Source organism: Anabrus simplex, chromosome 5 (genome assembly GCF_040414725.1).
Source record: "Anabrus simplex isolate iqAnaSimp1 chromosome 5, ASM4041472v1, whole genome shotgun sequence".
Taxonomy (NCBI): Eukaryota; Metazoa; Arthropoda; class Insecta; order Orthoptera; family Tettigoniidae; genus Anabrus; species Anabrus simplex.
In genome coordinates, this window is record NC_090269.1 from 139,009,875 (window position 1) to 139,033,527 (window position 23,653).

The 23,653-nt window shown below is 45.2% G+C and overlaps 1 protein-coding gene across 3 annotated transcripts in view; it reads right to left on the reverse strand.

The window, feature by feature from the left end:
• Positions 1–701: 701 nt before the first annotated feature.
• The window catches only part of LOC136874698 (glutamate receptor ionotropic, NMDA 2B), a 314,639-nt gene continuing 291,687 nt past the window's right edge, over positions 702–23,653 (reverse strand). The window contains exons 15-18 of one of the 3 annotated variants that reach the window (XM_067148348.2): positions 5,575–5,816; positions 3,222–3,421; positions 901–972; positions 702–824 (exon numbers count right to left, since the gene is read on the reverse strand). In XM_067148348.2, the coding sequence (XP_067004449.1) occupies positions 779–824; positions 901–972; positions 3,222–3,421; positions 5,575–5,816 (560 nt within the window). In that variant the 3' untranslated portion in view covers positions 702–778. The remainder of the gene's footprint in view (positions 825–900; positions 973–3,221; positions 3,422–5,574; positions 5,817–23,653) is intronic. The other 2 variants (XM_067148346.2, XM_067148349.2) reach the window with 2 other exon arrangements.

Below are 23,653 nucleotides of genomic sequence, written 5' to 3' on the forward strand. Positions count from 1 at the left end.
AGAATCTGGACGGCGCGCGGAGTGTATTCGCCTTCGGGGAGACTCTGGGCGGCATGTCCCTTCTGGATGCATCCAGATTGCTTGGGTCCAGCTATTTAAGTTAGGCGTGGCCTACGGGGTTCAGTAACTTATTTGTTGTAGTTCAACTGATGTAGTGAGTCCAATGGGCGGCCTCAGTGTGTTCGGGACAGCCTGGACTGAGGTGTCAGTCTGTTGGAGCCGAGGACTCGTTTCTATGTGCCAGTCGTCATGTGAGTGAGTGTCTTGGACCACCTGCTGGAAGATGACGTAACCTGTCCTGTGCAGGGCGAAGGACAACACTGGGTGCCGACATGTCGCTGTGAGTGGAGTTCGACGGACTGAGTGGACAGCGGATACTATCACGAGCTGGGAGACTGACATGCGGACTGCGGACCGTGACAGCACTAACGAGTGTGATTGAGCGGCTGGGTGAGTGTAGAGTAAGTGTGTGTGTGTCCTGTGTACTTGTGTAAGTTGTGAGCTCGGCAATCTTGTGTAGTTTTCGTGCTTAGTTAATAAATCTTAGAATAGGAAGCTACCAGGTTGTGTCTTATTTATTTACCTCGCCAACACGTTGCATTATACATTATCGGGAAGAAACTTTTATGTTAACTACATTCTACTTATCTGTAAGAAATAGGAACGAGGTAGAGGTTTAATAAATCTTAGACATCCATCACTTCAGTTCACATGACAAAGAAATGTTTATTACATTTTATAATTATAAGACATATGAGTTTACAAATCCTTGGTACTATTATAAAACGGTCTCCTTTTCGGCCAGCTCTTGAGACAACATCCGCCTGGAAGAGAAAAAGCAGTGAAGAAAATGACAAACAAAGTGGAAGTCAGGCCACGGCGTGCACAGCAGATACTTACAGAGGTGGGGGCCACAGGGACAAGTTGTGGGGAACACTGAAGAAGTCCTCGTGGAGGCCAGCGGCACATTCCCTAAAACACACGAGAGTACTGTCTATGAAACACACCATGAGAAGCTAAAAGTGAGAGTACCCGGAAATACACCAACAGAAGGCATAAGTGAGAGTCCTTTCAAATGCACCAACAGAAGGCATAAGTGAGAGTCATCTCAAATACACCAACGGTAGGTATAAGTGAGAGTACTCTGAAATACACTAACAGAAGGTATAAGTGAGAGTACTCTGAAATACACCAACAGAAGGTATAAGTGAGAGTACTCGGAAATACACGAACAGAAGGTATAAGTGAGAGTACTCTGAAATACACCAACGTAAGGTATAAGTGAGAGTACTCTGAAATACACCAACAGAAGGTATAAGTGAGAGTACTCTCATGAAAGACACGAAGAGATCACGCCTAGAAGCCAGTAGTGGGCTGCAAACTGTACTTTTGAATATCACTGACAAAATAAACTAGCCTAAATTCAGTCAAAATGTATTTTGAGAAACGAAGAAGGGAAGCATTTCAAGAGGTTTTATTGATTTATTGAGTAACGATTTACATTAAGTACGGTACTACAGTATAATTACTTAGTTCATCTTCCGGGTTGAACCGTGTTGTTGTTGTTATCTGTACATTCCGTACAGTTTACCGACGTTTGGAATACATTGCAGTATTCTTTGTCAAGACGACAGAAATACCCCCTACTCGATTTAAGGTTATCAGTCTCCCTGGCAGCAATCAAACTACGAGTCTGTTTACTGACTTTAACCTTAAAAAGTACACACTCGCTCAGAGTTTTCCCTTCCCTGCACTGTTAGTGTACTTTTGAAATGCTGTCCACCCACCTCGAAGACTGGACACCCCACTATATTGGACAGATTTTTAACGAACCGTAGGTGTCCAACTTAGAGGGGTTTCAGTGTATTATACTGGTGGAAAAAATATCCAAACACCAAGAAGGGGTTGTGCTAGATTAACGAACATTGTTATGCGTGGTTACACATGTGAAAGATGACGTTGATTAAAATTTCTCGCAAATTCCTTTAGCGTGGCGCTAGTAGCGGCCCCATGACGGTACATATCATGTTAGCTTTACATACGAGCTGTACTCTGCGAGAGCGTCATTTACCTGTGAGACTGGATGGAATGACTGTGAGTGGGTGAAGAATGCGACGCTGAAGAGGCCAGTATCAACAGCCCACTGTGGTTGAACGAGGCCACGTGAAGGTGGATTTTCCCTCCGCGCTATTGCAGAACGACTTGGCAGGAATGTGTCCAATGTGCATGCGTGCTGGCAGCAGTGGTCACGAAAAAGTACGCTCGCAAGAAGACCGGGCTCTAAATGTCCCCATGACACCACCAACAGGGAGGGCCGCCGTATTTGGCGTATGGCTGTGGCGCAGAGGACTGCGTCTGCAGTAGCAATTCGAGCTGCAGTTGGCACCAAGGTGACGCAACGAATTGTTCGAAATCGGTTACTTGAAGGACAATTCCGAGCCAAACGCCCTGCGGCGAGCATTCCACTCACCTTAACAACCGTCGTCTGCGACTTCAGTGGTGTCAAGCGGGAGCTCATTGGAGGATGGAGTAGAGGTCTGTTGCGTTTTCCTATGAAAGCCGTTCTGCCTTGGTGCCATGACCGTGTGTTGTTTAGAAGGAGGCCAGTTGAGCGCCTGCATTCCACCTGTCTGCGGCGTCGACACACTGGACCTACACCGGGAGTTCTGGTCTGGGGAGCAATTTCCTATGTCAGCAGGAGCACTCTCGTGGTTATCCCACGCACTCTAACTGCAGATGTGTACGTCAGTCTTGTAATTCGACCTGTTGTGTTGCCATTCATGAACAGCATTCCCGGGGGTGTTTTCCAGCAGGATAAAGCACGACCCCATCATTGGACGACAATTCCAGCGTCATCCACAACCGGCATTAACCGTTCCTGTATTGGCCGACTAAGTGCAAGAGGCGTGAAACTCCAACCCAAGAAGCTGACATCCGGGGCTTGTAAGGCTCAATGCCTGCATTCAACAGTCAGGCGATTATACCGGTTATTAATGGACCAGCATGGCACATTTGCGCCGGCTTTCCTCACGCGAATATTATCCTGCAGTCTTGTACCTTTAATCAATTAAATATGTTACCTCGACAAATATATTGTCAACATTTCTGTATTCTGTTCTTTTTTTCATGGTGTTTGGATACATTTTTACGCCAGTGTATTAATATCCTACCACCTGGCATTAAAGGCAATACATTGTTTATAGGGACCTGGCGTTACCTACCTGGAGGCAGCCGATGCCCAGCTCCATCTGCTCCGCGAGCCTTGTCCCCTCAGTCCGTGTAGCTCGAGGTCACTCTCGAGCTCTGCTACCCGCAACTGAGCGATCTCCAACGTGGTCTCCAGACGTGCGAGAATGGCCCCACACTCTGCACGACGAGCCATCGCTCCTGCCAGCTTCGTCTTCAGACTATTGCCCAGGTTCTGCAGCAGATATGTGTTACCTTTCAACTGCAGTTCAAATACAAAACGTCAAGGGGAGTTATGGCTGAAATACTGGATAATACAGCTCCGAAGGAACCGCCAATTAACGTTACAGGTGATAGTCGTACAAACCGGTTACAACGACTCCTAAGGGATCGTCAATTAACAGTCGTTATAAGCGATCGTCGCACAAACCGGTTATAACGACTCCGAAAGGATCGTCAATTAACAGTCGTTATAGGCGATAGTCGCACAAACCGGTTATAACGATCAATTAACAGTCGTTATAGGCGACAGTTGCACAAAACCGGTTACAACGACTCCGAAGGGATCGTCAATTAACAGTCGTTATAGGCGATGGTCGCACAAACCGGTTATAACGATCAATTAACATTCGTTATAGGCGATAGTCGCACAAACCAGTTATAACGGCTGCGAAGGGACCGCCAATTAACGGTCGTTATAGGTGATACTCGCACAAACCGGTTATAACGGCTGCGAAGGGACCGCCAATTAACGGTCGTTATAGATGATACTCGCACAAACCGGTTATAACGGATGCGAAGGGACCGCCAATTAACGGCCGTTATAGGTGGTAGTAGCACAAACCGGTTATAACAGCTCCGAAGGGACCGCAAATTAACAGTCGTTATAGGCGATAGTCGCACAAACCGGTTATACCGACTCCGAAAGGATCACCGATTAACGGTCGTTATAGGCGATAGTCGCACGCCGGCATGGTGGCCATGATCGTTAAGACGTTGAAGTCTAAGCTTCTGACACCATGGTTAGCCGGTTCGAGTCCCGTTGATCGAATACATTTTCACCAGCAGAATGTTGGCCGGCAGGGCAGGGGAGGTGGAGGTATACAATTTCTAATCACTAGATTGCGTGCCAAAAGCCTGGATTATATTCCAAACCTCTCCGCAGTGCTTATATGGAGTGAGGGCATACGACGCTGTTGTTGATGATTCGTCCGTCGGATGGGGACGTTAAGCCTTTGATGCTATTCGACAGGAGTAGGCTATGTACCGGTATAGGGTTACACCCTCTCCCTTCCTACTATCACATATCACGTCATTCATTTCATCTCATTAATTCCTCTGATGAGGTTGACGTCAGGAAGGGCATCCGGTCATAAAAACCGGCCACGACAGATTCATCTCACCTCATTCCCGACCCCGTAAAGTAACGAGACGAGGGTTGGTCAAACAACAAACAAACAAACAAACAAACAAACAAACAAACATAGGCGATAGTTGCTAAAATCGGTTGTCTCTTGCTGCAAAAAGTGCCATATCTGTAAGTTTTAATTAACAGAATGAAGTTAAAACTTCAAAAACCGTAAATGAAATACAAGTACTGTGTTTGTGAAGTGGATCTGTTTTTACACAGTGTGTCCGCAAAATATGAAACAAGAGGGGAAAGGAGTAGCAATGATGTCGCACACGTTCCTGGCTAATAAATGAGATGCTCCCTCTGTCCTTCCATATTATAAAAATCATTGAGTGTGATACACACAATTCTTTCGCGTCCGTGATGTTTGTTTCCCGTTTTGAAATCGCCATATTATTGCGACTTTTCTTCAACAAAACACTTTTTCTTTCTTTTACGACATTTTCAATGCGGTGCTTGCATTGACTATTTAACAGACTGGAAACAAGAGTTTCAAAATAATTTACATTGTTGTCAGCAATCTCCAAACGCTTAACCCTAGAATACTAACCCTATTTCGCCACACATTATTACTAACTGCTCGAAAACATCACCTACACAGAATGGCGGCAGGTACGCATGCGCGGAAGGCAATAAACTATACCGTTCTGCTACCTACCGTCGTATAATTTACGAAGGGTTAGTGTTCTAGGGTTAACAAACAAAAATCAACATTTGGACGTTATAGTCGTTGTATTTATCCGAAAATATGATTTAAAAATTACGCCGATATTTGCGGCATGTCGTAATAAGCGATGTTTTAAATAGTTTTTATATACGATTTGGATTGGACCATTTGACTTCGTCGATAAAAGCGATGTCGCAATAAACAGTTTTGATTGTAGTTGATTTTTGGATAAAAAACGTTTTTTTATTCGTAAAAATATAATTCTAGAATTCACTAGTACCAGTAATAAGGGAAGTGCTATGGGACTTACTCTGCTAATGAGGCTACAACATCCTGTTGTCAGTCTCGTTGTTGACGGGCTGACTCTCCTCACATACTGACAGTATAACCACTCCATGAAGAGGAGAACTGCCGCCAGGACGATACCAGATCCCAGGAGCAGGAATGTCGAGAAGAACTGCTCCAGTGCTAGCGGGTCACTGCGACTCTGTTTCTCTTTGCTTCTCTTGCATGCTCCTGTGAACCAGAAGCGCTGTAATCGCTCCAGGTCTCCTGAAATGTGCAGCTACAATTAGGGTCGGAATATTTCATATCTCAAGTGACAATGCCGCCTGTCTTCCATGTACACTCACGATCAGAAGAATTCCAGGCGGAAAGGGAAACGGGCAACGTTTAGGAGTAGATTTTGGTAAACCCTGAGGATGGAGAAGTAGTGATCTGGAGTCTGAAACGGGAAGTAGATGACTATTGTTATTAGGGTAGTAAAACAACTAACGATGGCAGAAGTAAGGAGAACATAAAATAAAAACCTACAGGTTACCATGGCAACGTCTCTGACTGCTTGCCAGCAGGGAAGTAACGTATTGCCATTTTCCTCATCATACCTTTAAATTCATGGTTGTTCCTTGGGTAGAAGGCCATTCTGCGGGATATTGGCGGAATATCGTTGGAGTTTATAACCGTCCTCGAATAGCTTAAGTAATAACACCATTGGCCATCTTATCTGTTGACCTAAGAATGCCTGCGCCTAAATTTCTCCTCTGTTACATCTTTCTTGTATCCATAACTCACACCAGCATAATTTATTGAGGGGCATTTGATTTTCCAATACATTCACTTGGTATTTACATATTTGTCGTCATCCGACTGACCTCAGTTCTTAATCCATTTTCTATTAATTTTAACTTTCTTTACTGAATTACTTTCTTCCTTAATTACACCGTATGTATGCGAGTGCTAATCCCGAAAGCTTGACACTCTTTCCTTTGAGGAAACATTCTAAGCTATGCAAATGTATAACTTTCGGCCCAGGAAAATATCGAAATATGGATGTAATTTTAACGACGGTGCACACCTTCGTTTCGGGATAATTGGTTGCTAATCTGTAAGTCTTATCACAAATCAGAAAGCAAAATCGCCTTTCATTTTGGAGAGATCTACAACTTTGGTCCTATGATTTTTATCGTATTTCTATTCCTTATACGTTAAATAGAGCTTTATTTCCCGATTTCAAGTTAATTTTGTACTTTCACACGTATATCTTAACATTAATTTGGCACACTTATAGGAAAGATAGAATCATGACATTCGGCACGCACATTGGCATGACCAGTGGCAATGTGATAGCCAAATTTTATGATTCTATCTGTCACATGAGTATCACAAATATAAAGTAGTACGTGAAAACTGTACAAAATTTCACACCCAATGATTCTAACTCAATCTAAACCATAAATATAGGAGATACGAGAAGATGTCATGGGACCAACCATGTAGAACACTGAAAGAGGTGTCTGATGGTGAGGTCCGTTTGCAGGTATGTCGCAGAGTTTCAAAGCAGTAACTCTCGAAATAAAGGTCTGCATTTCTAGAGTGTAGACATTGACTATTTTGGCGACATTTCTGTGCAGTTATCCCTTTTCAGGTGTAATAATGACCATCTGCATATTTTTAGCTTTGGTGTCTTGTTTTTCTGTTTGTCTGTCTGTCTGTTTGTCTATAACTTGGAAACTACTGGATATATTTCCACCAAACTTGATATTTAGAATCCACCTGTCCTTAGGTAGGTTTCAGGGCAAATATTGTTTCTAAATCCATGAAATGACTGGGGGGTTTATACGAAACAGAAACCGTGATTTTGCACTCCCACAAAATATACACAGCCAAACTTAATAGAAATCTACCTGCCTTAATGGAAATTAATTTTCAAACCTTTTTTCTCATGTGCATCATTTCGGTACGAGAATTTATAAGGGAGATATCATTAACCGGACTTAACTTAAGAACGGGCGCGTGTTGAGCGTATTTCTTACAACTTGAAAACTATTGAAGATATTTGAACCAAACTTTATATTTAGCATCCACCTTTCCAAAGGTAGATTTTAAAGGTCAATAACATTTCCTGTTCCTGGAATGGACTGGCAGTTTATAGGGAACCGAAATGGTGAATTTACTCTTCCACAATATATAGAATACATGACCAACCTGACTGGAAATCGACCAAATTTGTTGGAAATCCATTTCTAAAACTTTTTTCATGTGTATTTTTTCGACAGAAAGATTAATAAGGGAGATATCATGAATGGTCGGTTTTGCAGGGTAAGTCCAGCAGACATATACGAAAAGGTGTTGTATGTGGAGCAGATTCCTTATCGATCAATATAAGTAAAATCCTAACGACTGTGTGCCTGTACATTGACTATTTTGGTGAAATGTTCGCACAGCTACGCGTTTAAGGGGTAATAATAACAACCATCTGCATAATTTTTTGGTTTAGTTTCCTTAAAGTCCTAATTTTAACCCTCCTCGCCCAAAATCCACATTGCGGCATAATCTGCCAGACGAAGAAGAAAACAGAAATTTGGCAAAATTACACGTTTTAGCCTGTAACGGACAGAACATTTCCAAGAGCTTTAAATTTTTCACTTTTCCCCCGAAGAATATCGAAATATGGAGGCAATTTTAATGATGGTGCAGATCTTCGCGAAGTCCTATCACATAAGGGAATTTGGAGTGATCTACAACCTTGGTCTTATGACTTTTTGTTGTATCTGTATCCCTTTTACGTTTGATTTTTGTCTATTTCTCGACGTTAAGTAAATTTGGACTTTTCACATGCATAATTCATACTTTTAATCACTTATAAGAAAGATAGAATCATCAAACCCTACACGAAAATTGGCCCACCCAGTAGCCATATGTGAGCCAAATGCTATGTAACTTATGTAGCTCTCACATAATTATCTGAAAAGTAATGCAATGTGAGACAATCTTACAAAAATTTCATCCTATTCAACGTTTCTAACTCAATCGGACCCATGAATAGATCAGATATCATACGACCAGCCATTTAGGCCGCTAAATTTGACGTCTTATGGTACAATCCTTTGTCGATATGATGTCCGTTTTGCAGCAGCCAATCTTTAAATGAAGGTCTGCAATATTTTAAGCATGCATATACTTTCGTATGTCGATCTATAAATATTCACTGATGTCGTTTTGTAGCGATCGAGAAGGAGTGTGTCTGCTATTGTAATCAGTACCCCCCACACCGACTTTGACTGGCAGTAGGAATGGGGTCCTTCTCCAATTCCCGTGTAAATGGCATTAATAAGGCAGGCCTACCATTGTTCAAAACTCCCCTTACCCGATTGTGTTTGGCTGTAGGCAAGCGTTCCCGCAGCTATAAAGAGATGTACCCATCTAAAATGTGACTGGCATTAGGCAACTGGCCTGCTATTTTGGTGGAAACTCACCAACTTGGTGTGACTGGCAGTAAGCTGGCTGGCAGTTGGAAAAGGGGCCTCTCATTATAATGATAACTGCACAACTCAATTTTGACTGGTTGTAGGGAAGTTTCCTGCCTTTATAATAAAAACTCCTCAATTTGTAATATGTCTGTAAGTAGGAAAGGGGGACTGCCATTGTAACGGAAACTCCCCAAATCGATTGTGACCGCGCAGTAGGCAATGGGGCCTGCAATTATAATGTAAACTTCCCAACTCGATTGTGAATGGCAATAGGCAAATGAGCCTGTCGTTATCATCACAAATCCGTAACAAGCACTTTACGTTGGAAACAACGTACGGAGACCTCTCCATGGTGTTTCTCGGATAACGCTAAGAGATATGCTATTTTAAAACAATCTTATTTACTGCATGTACAGTATTTACTTCAATATTCGTATACAATGCAGAATACCGTAGCGAAGCACGGGTACATTTGCTAGTAAATAAATAAATATTAAGTCTATATCTCGATTAAAGCCAATTTTTGTTAATGAGTCTTAACAGAAAAGTCGAGCTTTCAGCCAACTTTCATTAGGTTTTCATCAGCTCAACGCCTGTGAAGGTCTGTTGCTGACAGTAGGCATAGAAATTCTTCAAGGAACGTGGAAGTCAAGACCACATTGTCCACGTCCCCCTACTAACTGACTCAGGGATCGTCGCGCTGTGCTGTGGTGGTCAGGAGGTAAGTTATTGACTCACCGCCCTCTGTCTACAGTTTCTGGAGTGCTCGCGCTGTGCCATGGTGGTGTTACTCATGTATTTATGAAGTACAGGTCTCCACTTACGTATTTGACAACTTGAAGCCATCTTCCCCTGTTAGAGTTATTTGGGCGCAGCCAATGGCGTATGCTGGGATCAAGACATGGGCTACCACAAGACTTAGGTTATCCTTTTTCGATAGTCGGTTTGGTGAACGTTAAGCCCGAAGCGTTTTGAGCTGCAGCCAATAGCCAACGGAGTAGACTGCTGTGTTGTCATTTCTGTTTCACAAGCTACTGCCCTGCCTCTGACACTGTCAATACCAAACACCTGATCAATGGAGATGGTAGCCTATAAACCAAACCAAACCATAAAAACCAAACCCCATGGCACTACAGCCCTTGAAGGGCCTTGGCCTACCAAGCGACCGCTGCTCAGCCCGGAGGCCTGCAGATTACGAGGTGTCGTGTGGTCAGCACGACGAATCCTCTCGGTCGTTATTCTTGGCTTTCTAGACCGGGGCCGCTATCTCACCGTCAGATAGCTCCTCAATTCTAATCACGTAGGCTGAGTGGACCTCGAACCAGCCCTCAGGTCCAGGTAAAAATCCCTGACCTGGCCGGGAATCGAACCCGGGGCCTTCGGGTGAGAGGCAAGCACGCTACCCCTACACCACGGGGCCGGCGATGGTAGCCTACAGTTTAGCAAATTAAAGTCCGACTTTGTGGCTAAATGGTTAGAATGTTTGCCTTTGGTCCGATGGCCCCGGTTCAGTTCTCAGAATTGACCCTCCCTGTCGTCGGGAATGAGTGTTTATGACATCTTCGACATTCATTTCACCCTCATTAGGCCACCATCAACCATATACGGATGACATGCACCACCATCACCACTACCATCATCATCATCATTATTATTACATTATTTTTAAAATGTTTACAGTATTACCCGCGGTCGTACCCATCGTTCACTGGTTTATTAGCTTCCTCGGGAGATCAGTGGTGGTATCCGACCCATGACCACGGATTCGATTCCAACCAACAAAAGAGGACACTAAATCTCAAAGAGTGCACTTCATTTCAGCAGATCAAGCTATAAAAATAAAACTATATAACTCCTATAACAGCAGCCGAGCAGTGTAGAAGTAAACTAGAGTGAAATACCAGCACTCTGTTATCTATATAATTAAGTCAGAAGTATGAGGTGAGAAAGTATATACGATGAGTAACGCACGGTTGTTCGTTCGCAGTGGTGATCTGACGGAGCAAAGTCTAGCACACATATCCCGCCGGTCCCCGCACCTATCTACTGTAACATTCAGCAGCATGCCGCGCAGAGTGAGGCGAGGGGAGAGGGCCGGGAGTCTGGGTTGCAATGTCAGTCTCCGATGCCTTACTCCTAGAAATACGTACGACGTTTCTCCACATTGGTTTTAAGTTGTATAAATGAAGCAATGTGTTAGATGATTACATTATCATGTGCTTTATACTACCATTGTGTTTCACCGATAGCCTTGGTAGCCCTCAGCATAAGCCACTGGTCACAACTCTATCTCTTGCCCATGTCCTAGGTGCCTCCACTCACGAGGAGGCATTGAGAAATTCCCGCCATCATTCAATACAATACATGATCGCGACCTCGCTGAGGGATCACGGTTTCACAGCGCACGAAGAGATCTCTGGCCTAGCTACCGACGGGAGTAACAGGCGAATTGACATGATAGCCTTTCAACTTGACAGCTAACAAGGACTGAACTTATATCCCACAGTACGCGTCGAGTTGCACATTGGCCAGCCCGAACAGGTGGACGCCGAGAAGAAATCAATTTACTAGCCAACCAGTAGTGGCACTAAGAAGCTCGGGGCCCTCCACAATAATTAAAAATGGGCCCCCTCGTCTGCTGATAGGGAAAGTTACAAGTTTATATTGTAGTAAAATGTTATGTTTTATTACAATGAATAGTAACGGCAATAATAATAATAATAATAATAATAATAATAATAATAATAATAATAATAATAATAATTGTTACGGAGTTATCCGTGGTAGTTAGAGGTGAAAGAAGGTGCTGGGATGAATAGGTCTCAATCTACGAAATTAAAGTTAATTTAAAGTTTAACAAGGTTATATTTTCTTTTCAAGATCAAGAAAGAACAAATATAACAGGTACTTAGTAGCCTAGCAACAAATCGAGAATGTACAATTACAGTAGTTACAGGATTTTGGCTCCGAGAGCCAGACACACAATTCTTGAGCTATAAGCCCAACTTTACCCGTATACCAGATTCAACCAAGGGGTAGAAGACCCCAATCATGCTCAAGAGCACTTGTTCCCAATTACATAGTAGAAGCCTCCTCAAGGCACACAGAAACAAATTTTTTTTTTGGGAAGAGCAACCCGCTCTCAAAGTTCCAGCCTATCAAAGGCCACACCAAACTCAACTTTCAAGCTGACCTCCAAACACATGAAAACAGGGGTAAAAATACCCAACCTACTGAGGCCTATTAAAGAAACAGGTCAATTACATGGTCTCCAAAATACCGACTTGAGAGGAGGCGAAACTGCACTCCTAATACGCTTTATTAAAACCTACTGGGCACTAGGCCGCATATGCAAGGGCTAATCCCATACTAAGGAGGTGACACGATAGGAAAACTATTACATTATGAAACGAAGAAAAATGGTTGAGAAAACGTAGTCACCTCAAAAACAATATGAAAGGGACTCGAGAGGGTTAGGCACTCTCTATCCCAATTTATAGTTTAAGGAGATAGAATTTATACCAAGAGTCTATTACATTTTAGAGGAAAGTTACATGATAAAAGGTATCGAACCTGCCCCGAGAGTTAAACTGCTGAGCTGGCAAGAAAAGAAGTTATTAAAAGGCCATTACCTTATGGATGAACTGCTGCCCGAAGAAAGAGGCGCTTCCCGCCCCCTGCTACATAATTTACACAATGATAGGTGTTACTGAAGTGGCGCGGAGACCCGAAAATCAACAGTTTATATACCCTCGCGGAACATTCGAGACCTTTCATGAATGAGAACAAGACCAACATTCTCAGAGGTCCCGAGGGACCAATGAGTGATTTTAGCCCGTCGACCAATGTTTCAGGCCTTGAGTGCTATTTCATAATTTGGTTAGTAGGGACATGACGGTTGTGGGTGAACTGGTATAGTTGTGTGGGGATCGAACTGACCAGGATATGGCCTGGGCCCCAGGTGGGGCCAGAGGTGCCCTAAGTAGGGCAGGGGTTGGTGGGGGGTCGTTGGCACTCTGTGGTTGGAGTCCAACGAAGAGGGGGGGAGGCAACATTAGGTGGATGGTCACCCATCCAGTAAGTGACCATTCCCAATGTTGCTTCATAAGTAATTTTGAAGATTGGACATAATTATAGGAGGAAGTTAGGGGAGTCCGAGAGGGTGCAGGTGTAACAGGGGGGTATGATGAGGAGTTGACTACTTGGAGCAGGGAGGTGTGTGAACGGGGGGGGGGGATTAGCTAATAATTAGCTGGCGGCTTGGCATGGACTGGTTAAGGGACGAGAGTACCTGGATAAGGAGTAGGTTGAGGAGGGTGGTGTTGTCAAGACTTGGCAGGGCTGGATTTTGGGTGGGAAGGGGAGCTGGGTTCGAGGTGGTGACAGAGCGATGGTGAGGCTGAGGTGGGTGTGAGGAGTGTGCGTGTAAGTGTTGTGAGTTTTTGTGGTGTGCTTTAATTGCCCGCTTTAAGTAAGGGCAGCCAGGGTAGGAGGCTGCGTGACTGCCTTCGCAGTTAGCGCACCTCACCTGGGCTTTGGGTATCGTACAGACAGTGTGGCGGTGAGCGCCACCACATCTGTTGCACCTGGTAGCCTCTGTGCATGCAGCCGCAGAGTGGCCCAATTGCAGGCAATTGTAGCACTGTGTGATGAGTGAGGAGGGGCGGTGGTGAGTAGGTGTGCTGTGAGTGTTGGGTGTTGGTGGGGGGTTAAACCGGGAGGCAGGTTTGTTACGCCTGCTCCCAGTTTGAGTGTACTTGTTAAGATTTACCTTGTCCGGTTGTGAGATTAATGGGGTCTCACTTCCGGACTCAGTAGGAGGTGAAGAGTCGGTGACCTTGGCCGGTTGTGAGGCTAATGAGGTCTCACTTCCGGGTTCGGTTCCGGACTCGGTGGGTGGTGGGGAGTTGGTTACCTTGGCCGGTTGTGAGGCTAATGGGGTCTCACTTCCGGGTTCGGTAGGTGGTGTAGTGTAGGTGGGTGTTGGTGTGTGGTGGTCAGGTGGGATGGTGATGTCGGACTGAGAGGGTCTGGAGATCTTGGGGGGGAGACGGGAGAACAAAGTTTGGCTGAGTGTGTGGTTGACGGTAGGAGAGGCCTGGACGGCTGCATCATCAACCTCGACTAGCTCCCTGCAGATGAAGTAAGGAACGTTTTCGCTCTCCAGATGGACGGAGATGTCATAGAAGCTTTCAGCATCGTTGGCGAAGATGATGATGAAGCCGTTCCGGAGTTCTTGAAGGAGCTGAATACGGTGTAGGATGGGAGCAGTAACTTGGTTCATGCGGTGACGGTGGGTTAAGACACCAGATTTGTCATTGGGTGAGATGGTCTGAGGTAGTGGAATTGTGATAGGGGAGTACATGGGTTGAAATTTCTTGGCACAGTGGAGTAAGCGAGGGAGAGGTGTGGCTTGAGAGATTGAAGTCATGATGGAGTTGACGGGGTCCCAGCTACTCAATCCACCAGGATTAACCCGACGGGGGGGGGGGGGGTGTTGAGGAGGGTGAGGGAGGGGATAGCAGAAGACGGGTCAAACTCCGAAGAGGACCGGTATAGGGCGCACTCAGTGGGCACCAGTCGTGTCAGGTATAGTTAACGGATCTCGCCGGGACAAGACACGAGCAGGTGTTTCACTGAGCACTAGACAAATTTGCTGTGGTCAGGGCTTCCCTAGTCTTGGAGTGGGCTGGCGGGAGCAGTGGCTGCACGAAGAGCTGGTGAAGAAATGGCAGGAATGAGAGCCACCACCCACCCTATTCTTTCGTCGACTTTGCGACGCGAGTCGCAAAGTCGCGATTATTGTGGCCTGTCAACCGATACCGGTTTTGAGAGCCCTATCTTGATCTGTTATTTCCCCGCTTGCTTTAATTGCTTGTGGAGTATGGGTTCGTTTTAACGTGAGGTCATGGCTGGCCAGTGTGTGGCCTGGCGCTGAGCGCGGGTTTTAAGTCAGGATAACCTTTGGCCTCTTATACTTGAGGCCATCGGTTTCGTAGTTGCCTAGCTGGTTGATAAGCGGGTTGCTTGCGTTTGGTAGCCGCTTATAAAGCTTGCTAGCCATGAGCCTCCGTCTTTCCCCCAGCGTGGTGATTTGACATTCGTCATGAATGTCAGTATTCCTAGTGTGCCACTCAGCCCCTGTGATAAGGCGAAGTACCCGGTTCTGGACAACTTGCACCTTATGCAGGTTGCTGTTGGCGGCAATGCCCCATATTGGACAGGCATACTCGAGTAGCGGCCTAATCATAGTGACAAACAGTTGGGGCCTGTTTTCTGTGGAGAGGCTATTATTAGCGTTAAGTAGGGGGTATAATTGCGATACCCTAGTGTGGGCGATGGCCGAAATTTGAGATATATGCTGACGGAACGTCAATCCTCGATCTAGGGTTACCCCCAGGTACTTCGAGGTTGGGGACCATCGGATAACTTCGCCAAAGAAGTCCAGACCGCCCTCAAGTCTCGAAGTTCGCTTCGTGAAGAGAGTAGCGTGACTCTTATTAACGTTAATTTTGATTCTCCACTTTTCGAACCAGGGTTCGAGAAGGGAGAGGCTGTCCTGAAGGTAAGTTTCAACTCTGGGGGCCTGCCATGAGACCGCAGAGATCGCCGTGTCGTCAGCATATAGGTAGGTTTTAGCCTTCGGAGGTTTAGGCATGTCGGAGATAAATAGGTTAAACAGGCAGGGGCTGATCACGCTGCCTTGGGGCACGCCCACCGTAATAGTACGTGCTGATGATAGTGCCTTTCTGACTGAAATTTGGAATTTCCTCTCTGAGAGGTAGCTCGTAATTAGAGCGGTCAAATGAGGCGGGAAGCTGAAATGTTTCATTTTATAAATAAGCCCTTCGTGCCAGACCTTATCGAAGGCTCTAGAAATGTCCAGAAAACAGACTCCTGTGTATCTGTTGTCATTAAAGTTTTTGGTTATGTCTTCTGTCAGTCTGAGTAATTGGTGTGTCGTGGAGTGCCCTTTCCGGAAGCCGAATTGCTCATTCAGTTCCAGATTGAGGTCGTCTATAGTCGCTTGGAGACGGGATAGGAGGATCATTTCGAATAATTTCGAGATGATAGATAGGAGAGAGATAGGCCTGTAGTTCTGTGGGAACGTCCGGTCAGATTGAGGTTTGGGTAGCATAATTACCTTCGCTGTTTTCCAGCAGGCTGGAAAATGAGCGAAACGAAATATGGCATTAAATAGCTTAGTGACAAAGGTGATAGCCTTCTTGGGGAGGTGCTTTAGGAATACCGCTGAAATCCCGTCCAGGCCGGGGGTTTTCCTGTTCTTTAGCCTTTTAATATGGGACATGACCTCAGCGGTAGAGACGAATTTGAATTCCAGAGGCGGGTGGGGGTCGTCTATTTCCAGTAGATCTTCCTCCACCTCGTCTATGAAGTCCGTATTCGCAGGTTCAGCATTAGGAGAACACGTAGTTTCTAACGTGTCCGCCAGTGCTTCTGCCTTTTCCTCATCAGTGTAGGCTAACCCTCTCTGGCCGTGTAATGCAGGTATGCCTGTCCTTGCGCCCGTAAATTTGCGTGCCATGCGATAGACGGAGCCGTCTGCTGAGCTTAATTCGGAGAGTTTAGACTGGAATGCAGCTCTACGGTGGTGTTCTAGTAGTACTCGTAGGTTGCGCTTGTGTCTGTTCCAGAGCTCCTTCATTCGAAGGTCCCTGGTGTTCATCCACAAGGCTCGAACCCGGTTCTTCAGTTTGAGTACTTGTAGAATCTCGAGTGGCAGTGAGGTAGCTTTAGGCTTTCGGGTAGAAGGTCCCACGGCGGAAGTCTTAGCTGCATTCCTTATGGCCGTCGTAATAGTTTCTGCTTGGAGGTCAATATCCTCGGCTGAGCGAATGCTGGGATTGCCAGTGATAGCCTCGCTCAGTGTACGGCGATATCGTTCCCAGTCTATAGTACGCATCTGTAGCGGGATGGTATCCGGTTCGTGCTGAGGGGCGGCGTCGAGGGTGAGAAGGACGGGAGTGTGGTCAGAATCTAAGAAATCTTCAGTGGTGAGACATGGGAATAAATTGAGGTTCCGTGAGAGGGCCATATCGAGGTGGTCTGGAAGTAGGCTAGGGTCGTAGGGGTAATAGGTAGGTTTATCGGAGGGATGAGCTAGTACGTTGTTATTATCGCAGTACGTGGCGAGAATACGGCCCCGTTGCGTAGTAAGGCGGCTTTTCCATCTGGTGTTTTTACAATTTAAATCTCCCGCGAGGATTACTCTTGGTTTGATTCGTAGTATGGAGTCGAACTCGTCCGTATTAAGCTCAGCTTTGGGGGGTAAGTAGCACGAAGCAACAGCTAAAGGTCCTCGACTGGTCTCTACCTCCACTATAGTGGCCTCTAGGTGTGTTAGGCCTCGTGGGGTTGGTAAGCGAGTGTGTTTAAGTGAGTTTTTAATGAAGATGCACGTACCTCCGCCGGCTCGATCACCGGGGCGGTCGTTTCTATACAGAATGTAGTTTTGTAAGTGTACATTTAAGTGAGGTTTGAGTTGAGTTTCCCCAACTAAGATCAGGTCTGCGTGGTGTGTGCGGGCTCGCTCACCAAGTTCAGCTGTCTTGTGAAGGATAGAGTCGGCATTCCAGAAGAGAATTCTTAAGTGTTGGGGTCGTGCGTAGGGTCTAGTTCCCATCACTGGTCCATTCGAGGGCTACACTTAGTAATATTTCCATCGTCTCCGCCTTGGAAGAGGCATTGCGGAGACGACGGAGAAGGGACAGTACTTCCCTGAGTTTGGGGTCCTGTAGGAACTGGATTAGTTCAAACAGGTCGGCTGCAGGGGAGTTTGTTGTGGTTTGGGGGTGGGCGGGGGCGGGAGCGACGGTAGTGGGGAGAAGAGGGGGGCAGGGGGGGCGGATGAGGTGTTGGGTTGGGAAGGTTCGGGGTTCGATCCCATGGCTTGGGCGAATGTAGTTCCCTTCTTCCTAAGGGCCGGGTTCTTAATGGGGGTGGGGGCGGCGTTGCCTTTCTTAGTGAAGGGTAGGCGCTGGTTTCTGCCTTCCAGTATGCGGAGATATACTTCGCATCCTCTGTAGTTTGCCGTGTGCTTCTTTTTACAGTTAGCACACGTCGGGACGAATTCATCCTGTCCTCGTCTAGGGCAGTTTCCAGCGAGGTGCTGTTCAGAGCAGATCACGCACTTCTGATTGCAGTGACAGCCAGTAGAGCCGTGACCGAAGCCTTGGCAGCGATAGCATTGGATAGGGCCTTGGGGGCCGCGGTAACGTTCTAGCTTGACTGAGGTGTTAGCTAGGCCTGTAATTTCGTAGATGGAGCTCTCCTGGGCATTGGTCCCGTTGTAGGTGACCAGGAAGAGCGGCATTTTCTGTCTAGACCTCGGGGAGGTCATTTGAGCGATAGAGGCCACTTCGTAGCCGTGGGATATGAGTTCGTCCTTAAGGGCATTCATGTCTTGGGTGTGGTGTAGCCCACGAATGACCGCTTTGCGGTAGCGCTTGTCTCTGAGGGGGCGGGTATGGTACTGCCATTAGAGGTCCTCCACGACTTGAATGACGGTCTCCCTGTCTTCTTTGGTCCTGATATCCACCCTAACTCCATTGTGGATGGATTTCAGTCTGTAGTCCACCTGGTGCTGGACGAGTAGAGCTTGTAGTTGGTTGATATCCGTGATTTCTTTCACGTATACCGGTGGAACGTTAATTCTGGCCTTTCTGGCCTGAGTGTCCTGGGCGTCCGTTGCTTTTGTCTGCTGGGTAGCGGCCTGGGTTAGCGGGGCTGATAGTAGGTTGGTAGATCGGGAGGTGGAGGCTATAGGCGTGGGAGGGGCGTCCAGGAGTGCGTATCTATTAGGTGTGGTAAGTGGGGGCGGACGGGGGGTAGTAGTTTGCTTGCGGCCCTTATTTTTGCCTTTGTAGATGGTGAAACCATCGGCGTCGGTAGTAGTGGTCCTTGCGCTGGCGTCCTGGTGGCTGGCGTCTGTCGGAGAGTTGATCGGGCTCGGACTGGCTGGTGTCTCTGTGGTTTCGGGACTGGCTGGCGACTCTGTGGTCTCTGAGGACGACGGAGAGAGGGCTGAGACTTTGGCGCCGGTGGGGGCGGTTCGGACCAGTGATGGGGGCGGCGTCGTCGTCGCATGGCTAAATGCCTTAATATAGGCTTTCTTGTTCGGGGTTCTACGCTTGATAGATGCGTTAAGTCGCGGCTGTTGGTTACCGACTTTAGTCATGGTGGTGCTTTAAGAAATATGGCACTTAGTGAAATTTGGAAAAGAGAGTAATTCGATATTTAGAGAGGTCTCCTGCCGAGGCCAGGAGCCTGTGCGTGGGCGTGGGGCGTTGCCTGCTAGGTGTTAGCAATTAAAGCAATTAAAGCAAGCATCCTGTCGCTAATGTGCGGAATGAGAAGTGTGGGAGTTGGGGGGTGGGGGGTCTAACACCCGAAGGTGGACCAAGGGAAACGCGCTGCGGCTTACCACTGTGAGCCAAGGTTATGTTGGCACCGTTAGGTTTCGGCGAGTCTAGCACCCGCCCACAAGCCTTTTATTGGACGACCAAAAGATTACATGTCAGAAGTGAAGAAGAAAACCAGGATTGGTGGAAAATTAATTATAGAAATTTATGATTGGCCAATTTCAAAACTGGCAGAAAGAAAGGGTTAACGTTGTCAACTTAAACACAAGTAGAAAGAAATTTAATAAGGAACAAACTTATAAATACTAAATTTCTTCAAAAAAGGGTTCCCTCACTTCGCACTAGGGTGCACAATAGTAGTTCGTAAGTAGTGTCATCTAGAAGAGAATGTTCACACTTCTTGCTACAGAGAAAACAACAATGAATCGAAATTGACATAGTTCAGAACACTTCAAAATTTTACAAGTAGGGACATCTTCTGAGAAACTTGAGAATTAACATGGTAGTTAAAGTTCAGGCTTCCTCCAGTAGAGGAGTTTCAAGTGGCGCAAAGTTTGAATAAGCGGCGTGGTGGTGTACCACCCGGTATAATAATAATAATAATAATAATAATAATAATAATAATAATAATAATAATAATAATAATAATAATAATAATAATAATAATAATAATAATAATAATAATAATAATAATAATAATAATAATAATAATAATAATATTTTGTTTTATGAAATACTTCCTCTCATGCAGAGGCTGCCTTGCGACAAAGTATACTTTTACATTTATTTTTAGAAGATAAATAGATATACTGTACTTGATAAATGTTGAAGGTAATCTAATTGTAACAGTGATTTCTTAGAATTATCAGTGAGCCCCTTAAGGCTATGATGGCAATCTCCCGTAACGCTGTAACTGGCAGAGACATCTGTTTCCAGAAATTAGCGGCAAAAGCGGGAATCGTTCCCCTTGCTCCAATCATCAGACCTACTATGTCGATTTCCTCTATCTGGTATTTCTCCCTGTAGCAAGGAATTGTTGGTAAGTAAATATTCCTTGAGGGCTGCGACTTTTGGATTTCAAAGCGAATTGTGGGGTCGATGATGTAACCTCTCTTCTTATTCTTGAAAGCAATGATGTCAATCCTTCTGTGGCTTCCGTTGTCCGCTAAGCCATGAACCTCTTCAAATACCTGGAAACCATGGTCTTTTAGCGTTGCCGCAATTGGGAACATGCATCATTTTCAAAAATATTTTTTTTTGAAAAGTACACCAATGAAATAGTATGTAAACGTATTACATTGTGGTATGTTGCCTTGTTTTCTACCATTAAAAAAATATTTAATAGTGCCTTTCCGCAAGGCGTGTGAAACGGCCTCTGACGTAAGCGGCGCGCTGTGACGTCACGATCCAGTACGCATGGAGCTCAACCAGCCGTTATGCATCAGCCGTTGCTAAAAGCCGATTGTTTATTATTCATGATCGCGAATGACAGAAAGAAGGTTCAAAACAGCACAATCAGACAATCTATCATGTGTAGATGTCGTCATTCTTGAAAAATAGTGACTTTTGTGGCCGCAGAATTTCGCGGATAAAAAACAAGTTTGTAAGTGGCATCTTTTATATACGTGCAATGTACTGTAACCCATAGTATTAGGATAACAACTGAACCTGGATAGATATCACATCACTTTCAACATTTCCTTCTAGACTGATTCCCCTATTAAAGAATAACATTACATTTTCGGGCTTTCAGCATTAGTAAAGTAAGAAATCGGATTTCAGCACTAACATAAACATATAGGTAGCATTGTAGTACTAGTCCGCTTCTGTGGTGTAGTGGTTAATGTGTGCCACTCCCGGAGGCCCGGTTTCGATTCCCGGCTCTGCCATGAAAGTTGAAAACAAATAGTACGAGGGCTGGAACGGGGTCTACTCAGCCTCGGGAGGTCAACTGAGTAGAAGGGTTTCAAATCCCACCTCAGCCATCCTCGAAGTGGTTTTTCGTATTTTCCTACTTCTCCTCCAGGCACCTAAGGCCACGGCCGTTTCCTTCCCTCTTCGTTGTCTATCCCTTCCGATCCTCCCATCCTCCAACAAGGCCCCTGTTGAGCATAACAGGTGAGGCCTCCTGGGCGAGGTAATGGCCCTCCTCACCAGTTCCATCACCATACTCAAAGTCTCACGTTCCAGAACACTGCCCTTGAAGTGGTAGACGTGAAATCCCTCGCTGAGTCCGAGAGAAAACCAACCCTGAAGGATAAACTGATTAAGAAAGAAAGAAAGAAAGAAAGAAAGAAAGAAGGAAAGAAAGAAAGATCATAGTACTATAGGGCTATAATCTATCATTCCCCAAAAAATATATATTTATGGTTGGGACAACTGGCCTACCCACTACCGGGGCCCATGAAAGAGAATTAAATATCTTTGTGGAGGGAAAAAGTTAAACATGATAAAGGTAAATATGACTTCATCTAGTTTTCACAAGTCGGGCTGAGTGGTTCAGACTGTTGAGATGCTGGCCTTCTGACCCCAAGTTGGCAGGTTCGATCCTGGTTCAGTCCGGTGGTAGTTGAAGGTGCTCAAATACGCCAGCCTCGTGTCGGTAGATTTACTGGCACGTAAAAATAACTCCTGCAGGACTAAATTCCTGCACATCGGCGTCTCCGAAAATCGTAGAAGTAGTTAGCGGGGCGTGAAGCCAGTAACATTAATTACATTTGGCTTTTAACAAGCTGAGCATATCAGGAAAGAAAAGTGTCCTGGTGACATTTTAGTCGTTCAATACAGGAATGCCTTTGGGTGCTGTGACTTTAATTTTTTTCTGTTTGCTTTACGTCACACCGTCACATAATGGCGACGATGGGACAGGAAAGGCCTAGGAATGGGCACAAAGCGGCCGTGGCCTTAGGTACAGCCTCAGCGGCCGTGGCCTTAGGTACAGCCTCAGCATTTGCCTGGTGTGAAAATGGGGAAACCACGTAAAACCATCTTCAGGGCTGCCGGCAGTGGGGTTCAAAACCCACTATCTCCCGGATGCGAGCTCGCAGCTGCGCGCTCCTAACCGCACGGCCAACTCGCGCGGTATTTTTACCCTTTGTTTTTACCAATTAAGCTCTTCAATAAAGACATACATAACTGTCCCATGCCAAGATATATTGGTAGAATTAGAGCTGTCAAAATGGTTCATAACCCCTTTGATTTATTATCTTGACATGGATCACCCAAAACATACGTTAGGTTTGGAGAATACTTTAATAATCAGCATTATTTAATGCACCATTTATTACTTTCATATTCCAAGATGTAATTGAAGCATTTAAATAAAGCATCATACATTAAAATTTAAAGTTTTACCACTAGAACAGCTGACATGGAAAAGTTATTTGAAAATTCAAACAAATTCATCTTACGTTAAAATCTTCAAAAAAATAAACTGTAGACTTTTCCGATATATCACCAGCATTTCTCCAGCTCGCCAAAATCCATTTCTCCCTAGTTTTAGCGTCTTTGGAACGTTTATAAACAATTTGTTTGGGATGGTATGCGATGTGCTATTGCACATCGGAACTCTACACCATTTATAAGTTTTCTGCATCACTGTCTGCGCAGGATTCATTTTAAGTCTAAAATATACCACTCAGATTATTATCCAATGTATAGACCTCGAATTTAACCATACTAGACACTAACGTAAAGTAGAAATACGCGAAGTGTATCCTGCTTCTCACAGCACACTACGTGTTATTTCGTCTGCTAATTCAGTCAACCTGTACGATGACGTCAGGCCAATGAGATCGCGTACTTGCGTGACATGACATTTTCGTAGATTTTTATCATGTTTGGAGTTATTATTTGTACATTCTGATCACATTTTTGAATTCTGCATGTAATTTTGTATCAGATTAGCGTATTTTTAATTAAAACCCCGGATCATGCATGTTCCCTATTAACGTGGGTTATGATGAAGCGTATTTCTTAAAAGTTCACCATGAGGACAAGATCCCAGAACATGCGCAAGAGTTTCAATCTCCTTGAGGCAGCGCCTACAAAGGGAATCGTTCTGAGATCTTCCTGGTACCGATCTAACTGCTGAAATGTTTGCTGTCATCTTAATTGCTTCACGCCATTCACTACATGATAAGCCTTGATGGTCTCGAATCTAGGAGTTGGCAGGAGTATATTCATTGTACAAACATACACCTCTTCCTTTCTGCTGTAAGTTACACCACTCACTGAATGCCCTTTCTCTCAGTACTAT